At 44.7% G+C, this 8,618-nt stretch overlaps 1 protein-coding gene across 1 annotated transcript in view; it reads right to left on the bottom strand.

The window, feature by feature from the left end:
* Positions 1–341, bottom strand: part of LOC138966682 (uncharacterized) — an 8,186-nt gene extending 7,845 nt beyond the window's left edge. Inside the window, exon 1 of the mRNA XM_070338987.1 lies at positions 151–341. Coding sequence (XP_070195088.1) covers positions 151–259 — 109 coding nt within the window. The 5' untranslated portion in view covers positions 260–341. The remainder of the gene's footprint in view (positions 1–150) is intronic.
* Between the last annotated feature and the right edge of the window lie 8,277 nt (positions 342–8,618).

Here is an 8,618-nt window from a genome sequence, read left to right as displayed (position 1 = left end):
TTTTTTTCGTACATCGTAATATTTAAATGGTAGCAAATTTGAACATTGGCATGCTTTTGTCATTATTTATCGGATTGAAAACTTGAACATTTAGAACATATGGGTGCAACTCACTGACTTACTTCCAATAGAAAAGAAATGCTCACATACCCACTGGACCTCCAAACAGAAGAGAATATACTCGTGGTAACAACAACAACTGTAGAACAACTCCAGGTATGAACACCATGCAACCACTTCTGAAACAAATCTTCGCCATATGTATCAGTCGTTGTCATACACGCAGGCCTGTGTATTTGGAGATATGAGTTCAATGCCACAGTTTTCATGGATAGATAATGCCCTACTTATGTCCTGAAGGAAAAAAAAGCCCGTAGAACTAGAAGGTATTTTCGATGGAATGTAAACCAAATAACCAACAAGTGTATCCTAAATACTTGAACCACGGTGAGATTCAAAAATGCCGGCGTCCGAAGTTTAATGGTTGCCAATTTAAATTCACTTTAGTTAGGTAGGTGACATCCTTGAAACACCTAAAGTTAAATAGAAAGAGCGTTTGCGCGCGCGCGTGTCAGTGTATGTGTGTTGTGTGTGTGTGTGTGTGTGTGTGTGTGTGTGTGTGTGTGTGTGTTCATGTGTGTGTGTGTGTGTGTGTGTGTGTGTGTGTGTGTGTGTGTGTGTGTGTGTGACGGTGTGTGTGTGTGTACTTTTGTGTTTGAGCGTGCATGCGTTTTTGTGCGTGATCCCCTGCATTGTCTATTGGTGCATTCAAGCTAGTTTTGTGAGTTGCGTTATTGGAATATTAGAAAATCCGGTTGAACTGCACGAAAAGTCAATGAACACTCCCCATCACACTGCTTTTAAAAGGCAATGCCCCCTCGGGAAGTCGTCAACTGTATTTAACTATAAATCCGGTGAAGTGCTCGAAAAGACAATGAACACTCTCCATCACGCTGCTGTTGACAGGAAGAGCCCTTCCGGGAAGTTGTCTATTTTAATAACTATCTTTAAAAAAAATCTGTGTTGTGCCGAATGCTCGGCTGCACTATTGTATCTGGAAAGAAACTAAATGCCCGTGTTGCATTCAAAAGTTCCCATCAGTACGGGAACCCAATCTTGCAAACAAAAATAAAACAGGATTAATTTCTTCAGTGCAGCACGTCTTTCTACGCAGTAAACCGTTGTTATCGACCGGTGTTTATTCTATTTGTGGGTTTTATGGCGTTTGTTTGTGGCTATAAACTTTCATCCCTTCCACCCCAGTTCCCTTCAACCCAAATGTCGTTTGTTTGTGGGACTCATCAGCAAACTAAGTTATAAGATGATAAGCTTCAATGTAGCAAACAGTCAAACTCCGCTCAACATAACATCGAGAAAATCTGTGCTATGGGAAAATAATGAGACTGCTATATTTTCATTAGTAGTTTAGTGTCGATTTGTAAATTTTTTCGTATTTTCAAGGCTGCCCATAGGTAAGGCATGGTGTTGCGTAGCCTGTGTTTTGTTGTTTTAAAATACAAAAACTCCTATTCTTTTTGACTGGAAAATGTACAAATTTACAACAACAACAAAATCTTCGCCTGGAAGTTAAACCGTCGCAAAAACTCGATCGAGAAAACAAATCATGTGAAGCGAACACTCACACTTGAGAACTGAGTCAAGCGAGACTGTGAATAACAAACAGCCGAGAAATCGTACAACATGTTTAGTTTAAACGCCACGAGATCAGATAAAAAGTGCAGCCATAAAAAAGGGATCTTATAAAGGGAGTTCCATTGTATAGACGTTTTATTTATTTTTTTTTCCCATGATGTGTTCGGTCCGTTAGGAGCGTGTGAGTGGGGATGGTTCAGGCAGTATATTAATGGTTGACGTCAGGACAGTAAAGTTTGATTGACTGATCAAAACTAAATTTAGATCAAAAACAACTTCTTTTCATGGCTGGTTGTCGCCGACATAAAGACACACGTACAGTTCCTACATGTATGTCCCTCCCATTCTTGCAGTGTATACGCTCATAATGCACAGACTGCACACAAAATTACCGGGGTCGGCCCGCTATTGCGCGGGCCGCTATTGCGCTGGGCCGCTATTGCGCGAATCTTTAGGGTTAGGGTTAGGGTTAGGGTTAGATTCGCGCAATAGCGGCCCCGCGCAATAGCGGACCCGCGCAATAGCGGCCCAGCCCCAAATTACCAACGGACTTGTAAGTGCTGCCGCCAACGGGAGGGGGGGGGGGGAGAGAGAGAGAGAGAGAGAGAGAGAGACACACACACACACACAAACACACACATACACACACACACCCGCGCGCGCACGTACAGTTACTACATGTATGTCCCTCCCATTCTTGTGTATACGCTCATAATGCACAGACTGCACACAAAATTACCGGGATCGGCCCGCTATTGCGCGGGCCGCTATTGTGCTGGGCCGCTATTGCGCGAATCTTTAGGGTTAGGGTTAGGGTTAGATTCGCGCAATAGCGGCCCCGCGCAATAGCGGCCCAGCCCCAAATTACCAACGGACTTGTAAGTGCTGACGCCAACGGGAGGGGGGGGGGGGGAGAGAGAGAGAGAGAGAGAGAGAGAGAGAGAGAGAGAGAGAGAGAGAGAGAGAGACACACACACACACACAAACACACACATACACACACACACCCGCGCGCGCAGGCACGCACACACGCGCGCGCACACACACCCACACACGGCACAGACACTCACACACACACACACACACAAGCACACACAAACACACGCGCTCTCTTTCTCTCTCTCTCGCTCGCTAATTCTCTCACTTACAGCGACAGAGGAGGGGATGGGGGGAGGGGGTGGAGGGGATTGGGGGGGGGGGGGGTGGTGGTGCAGAGAGAACATCCCAGGCCCTGTCTGTCTTGTCCGTCTTCCTCAGTCCTGAATTGATCACCACAGTTTCGCGACGTGCGGCCGGGGTGTCCAGGCTAGATCGAATAATCTCAGCACAAAATTAAGTTCGTTAAACTCATGCAGTGACGGTGTGACGTATCGATCTGCCTTGTCCGGAACATGTATGAGGGGCGTAATGCGTTAGCCTTCGTTCAGTGTGTTATATTAGTTTCCCCTATTTTATCAGTTGGTACCTGTTTTAGATGGGAAACATGTTCCTCTTGTGAAGGCTTTTCGTTTATCTTTGGAATATATAGGTATATATTTTGCACTTGAACGACGTAATCCCAGCTGTGACGTTCTCTGATTACCAGAGAAGGTTGATTGGGTGAGTTCTATGTCAATTTGTCGACATTGCAATTCAGCAGTACTAGACATATTGTCGTCGTCGTCGTTGATGTTGTTGTTGCTGTTGTTGCTCAAAATACAAGGTGAAAGGCACAGTCCTTCCCGTGAAAACAGTTGGGTTTACTGACTACCTCAAATCAGGTTTTTACATGGGGTAAGCCCATCCCTCCATTTGGACACACATCCACAATCAAAATCCCGAGTTTTCAAATGTACAGTGGTAAATTTGTAATTTTCAATCATTTACTTTTAATTCGGTAGATTGACACTGGCCACTGCTAGTTCGTCAAAACTTGTGTCCCACTCCGCACAGAAAGCAACCCAGGCTGCTGATTTTTGGTACATGTCAAAGTGGAGGAATGGTCTTGATCTTACTCCACGAAAAAAAAAGCCTGGCCAGATCGAAGATGGTGAGTCAAATCGTGTACAGGGGAAGGACTGTACCTTTCATGACTACATCTAACCACCTTCACTACCCACTTCTGCTTTCTATTCTTCCTCCTCCTTGCACCCTATCACAAAAACAATTGATCGTTTTCCCGAAAGGGCAGCTCGATCCCCACCTCTCCCCGCGGCCCGTATACCATAGGCATAGGCCGGTCCGTACCACATGTGCACTGACGCGTCATGTCGACAATTTACGATGTTACATATTCCATGTTACATATGACATGGCAGTCCGGGAGTGTTTTGATCAGAGAGGAAACAGGAACACGTTTCTTCAGCGCGAGTAATGCATTTGCCCCATGGTCATTCGGTGGGAATGTTACGGTAGTGTTCGGTAAGAAGTCATGACGGCGACCAAAAGGAAGTATGTAAGGGTAGGTGTTGAAAATAATGACAGTAAAGGATGCGTGTTACGTTCTATTAGTTTATCTTGATCAATGTGGCAACATCGGTCTGAGCGTAATACGTGATAAAACAAATGAGTCTCTATTTCCTTCTTTCTCCTGTGGGAATGATTGACAATGCTTGTGACATGCATATCAGGCCAGGTGCACTCAATGGCTTCCGCATAAAACGCAGCAACTGTGCATTTCATTCTCTCAACCCTGTCTGTCTGTGTGCGTGCGTGCGTGCGTGTGTGTGTGTGTGAGAGAGAGACAGAGACAGAGACAGAGAGGCGGGGTGGGGACGGGGTGGCCGGGTGTTGAAATAATCAAGCAGGATGGCTGCATAAAACACGTCAGTCCACTGTGCCATACGTGAGGCTGTCTTTTGTTCATTCAATCACACACACCCCCCCCCCCCCTCCTCGAGCTCCCCGACTCCCCATAAATACTCATTAAAACGATCTAAGAGAAAGACGTCGACGATAATAACAGCCAAGATAGCAATAACAACAATAAGAGTGATCACATTAATAATATTTACTAATTGTAAAAGTTGCGAATTCCGGATGCTGTTAAGGCTGCGCTTGATGAATTTTGTCTGCGTGTTTGTTTGTTTGTTTGTTTGTTTGTTTAGCTGGTGGGGGTTGTAGTTTTCCGTTTTTTCATACTTTCGTGTCAATTTCGACTTCAAAGCATAGAATGAAGAGTGTAGCCTACTCTTTACTAATTAAGCTCCAACACAATCAATCATTTGTTAAGATTTTTTGTTTGCGGTTACGACAGGCACACATCTCCGGCACAAACAGCAACCTTTTCCCCTCCTATGACTAAACATGATTTATTGCGTTGTTTGATGAAGTTGTCACACCTGAGCCGCAAAGCTTACGTACATATCATATGATTTATGACGTCATTTGATAGAATCGTAACAAAGGTCGACTCTCTCTCTCTCTCTCTCTCTCTCTCTCTCTCTCTCTCTCTCTCTCTCTCTCTCTCTCTCTCTCTCTCTCTCTCTCTCTGTGTCCACATGTGTGACGTCATTTGATATGTGTGACGCAACCCGGCAAACCCCTATACGATGGTGTGATAGATTTGTAACAAGCCACCTGTCCCGCCATTGAATGCCTCATTAGCATTTCAGGGTCGGCCCTTGTCAAATCAAAGGGAGTTCTGCTGAGTCAGCGCAGTCTTACACATCCAGACGTAAACCTCAACCTAGAGCTCTGACGACGTAGGAAGCTGTACTGTCCGATGCGTTTTTGCGTGACCAATCATTCTTAGCCTCCAGTCGTGATTTAGCTTCAACACAGGAACTGACAGTGAAAAATGGACTCACTTTAAACAATTGGCTTGACATATACATACGCACACTGAACGTTTGAACCTGAAGGTCTTCTTCCACAAATAGATATAAATGTAGAAGATTGAAAGGGAGAGAAAAGTAGAAATTGAGAACAGATAAGGGTATAATCATTAGAAACATATTGTCGAGAAACTAACATGTGTTCTCTTCTGTTCTCATTTAGTTTCTTTTCCCCTTTTCCTTTTATTCTTCTAAATTTGCGTTGTTTGGTTAGGTGTGTCCCTGATGCCCGCCTGCTTTATTCACAATCCCTGGACGTCGAAACCTCAGGTTCACGTTCACAACTCGAGGGGAAACTCACTTTAATACAAGCACTCGGGTGAAATGAACTCGACGCTCAGGAAGAGAGGAGACAGCTCAGGTACATGTACAGGTAACTGCTCGACACTGTACGTGGTCTACCTGCCGGGCACAGGTGTGTTGTTTGTTGTCACTGGTCTTTTTGACCCCATCCCAGGTACGCTGCTCATTTTAGACTGAGTTTTCACTAATTACGGTAGCCGGCTTGCTATTTGTAGCACATTTCACCGGGTCGTTCATTGAATAAGGCGGCACTGGTGAGGTGTGTTGACTTACAGGAGGGAGGGGGAGAAAATCAGACCGTTTTGGTGATAAAAGGAATCAGTTTTGAGGAGGATGCGGAAAGGTGAAGCTGAGGTTAACACAGGAAAGGGAATTCAGGCTACAGCGGAACACCCCTTTTAAATCCGCCTTTAACAATCTGAGAAAATCAGGGTGGTTTTTTTTTCAAATAGAGGTAAATTTGAAGAGGTTATCAACGGTCAAGTTGGAAAACTTGGGTCGTAAAAGGTAGTTGGTTTTCACAGCAGGGCTCAATTGTGCTCGGGTTTTCACAGCAGGGCTCAATTGTGCTCGGGTTTTCACAGCAGGGCTCAATTGTGCTCGGGTTTTCACAGCAGGGCTCAATTGTGCTCGGGTTTTCACAGCAGGGCTCAATTGTGCGCGGGTTTTCACCAGCTGAAAGTGACTCTACGGGCGGTACTGAAGATCAGTGAATATGAAAGAGAGATGATTTAAATCACACACACACACACACACACACACCCGCACACACACACACACGACACACACGCGCGCGCGCGCGGCACTATCCATCTAACTATCCACACCCAGTCATCCCAAACCCTCCCTTAATCATAATAATGACACATTTCACTGATGACCTGCAGGGGAACCCGTCTTTTAAGACTTCTCCAAAGATCTGGCAATGAACAAATTCTTCGAAAGGAGGATCGAGTCTTAAAATGTAGGTCACTTTACAAACGGGTTATGAACAGAAAATAAGAACATTCAGTCTTTCAATTAAAGGGGCAGTCTTATATTGGTGGGAGGGTACACGTGTGTGTCTGAAAATATTGTACAAAAGACCTCCCGCATTCAGTCTTTCTGTCCCGTTCTTCCGTGGGATGTTATGTCCTGTTTATCTTGTCCTCTGTCCGTCACATGTCGGCATAATGCGTAGTGGACATTGTATGTAGCCCTGTCAAGAGGATGACAGCTAAGGGGTCATTCCCAGGGCAGTCGCTGTCACTTGAAAAACGAGAGGTGTTCTTCTCATAGCTGCGAATGCTGTAGCTGTTCCCCTCACGTTGACCCTCATAGTTACGTTCGAGAAAATACTCGTTGAACTAAGTTCCAAACGAATGTCAAGGCCAGTTCTTGACTGGTTTTGAACTGAAGTTGGGCTCCAAATGAAAATAAACACTTCCTCCAGCTGCGCGACCCATTGATAACAACAGTTGGAACTGGTAGGAAGATGAACAGGTCTTGCGAACTGGCTACACACTGTTACGGTTCAAGTTTAAGTTCAAAGTAAACACTCAACTGAGGTTGCAGGTAATGGCGGACTTGACTTCCTTCATAACCAAATATCACTCTTCTGACAAAAAACCGCAAATGCTATGTTAAACCGGAAAATACGTAAACCGGAAAAGGAAGCGCATCAAAACCAAAATGGCAGCCCCCATGAAATACGAAAGGTCACGGAAAAAAGTCGTGAATAAGGAGAAAACATACAGACAATTTTCGGAAATAACTCCGTCGGGTTTATATGGGTTGTGAAAGAGTGAATGTCCTTGCTTTCCCTCTGACAAATAAAGTAACACTTGCTCCTGTCCTCGTGTTTCCGACACACCCCTCGCTAGTGATTGGCCCCTCCAATGTTTGTCCGAGTAAAAATCAAGGGTATTCACTCTTTCACAACTGTGACCAATACAAACCCGACAGAGCTATTTTCGGAATTCGTCTATTATGCTCTGTTGTCTGCATGAAAGTAAATGTGATCTAAAGTTGCACGGAAAAGAAACCGTATGGGGAAAAAACAAACCAACAAGTAACTTAAGAAAAGAAGAAAGCAAGCAAACAGACCACAAAAACACAGAACCTCCTAAAGAAATCTGAAACGTCTTACGTGATAAAGATAACCATTAATAGCATTTTGTTGATCATACTGTTGTCATCACAAATCATAATGTCACATCCACCACCAACCAACACCACCAATCCCACCCCAATCATCAGCATCATCGTCACCAGCGTCATCATCATCATCATCATCATCATCATCATCATCATCATCATCATCATCATCATCATCATCATCATTGTCAGCGTAGGTTTTCTTTAAAAGAAACAGAAATTAAGAATGACATAGAGATAGAAGACAGACAGACAGACGGACAGACAAAGCGGCGAGCGAGCAAAAGAGAGAGAGAGAGAGAGAGAGAGAGAGAGAGAGAGAGAGAGAGAGAGATGGAGAGAGAGAGAGAGATGGAGAGAGAGAGAGAGAGAGAGAGAGAGATCAAAACGTGACAATACCAGTCACAATGGTATAAAGGATCTCTGAAAACATAAACAACGTACATGGATCAAGGCGGACACGAACGAAAACACATCATGTCCCGGCTGAGAGCGTACGATCTACGACGGTGCACAAGCTTAATGTTGCGATTTATTGGCACCTATGACACCCAGAGAGATAGCATCAACTCGGTTATGCCTGGGGGGCACATTAGTGCAAGGTACGAAACTTATGTGCGCCGGATACTCGTAGCTGTAAACACACGTACCACAACTCTCAACAACACAGAGACACAGGAAACAATAACTAAAACAAACACACACACACAC

The sequence above is a fragment of the Littorina saxatilis genome, linkage group LG5 (assembly GCF_037325665.1).
Source record: "Littorina saxatilis isolate snail1 linkage group LG5, US_GU_Lsax_2.0, whole genome shotgun sequence".
In the NCBI taxonomy this organism is placed as follows: Eukaryota; Metazoa; Mollusca; class Gastropoda; order Littorinimorpha; family Littorinidae; genus Littorina; species Littorina saxatilis.
The sequence above is the reverse complement of the archived record's forward strand: the minus strand, read 5'-3'. Positions and strand labels throughout refer to the sequence as shown.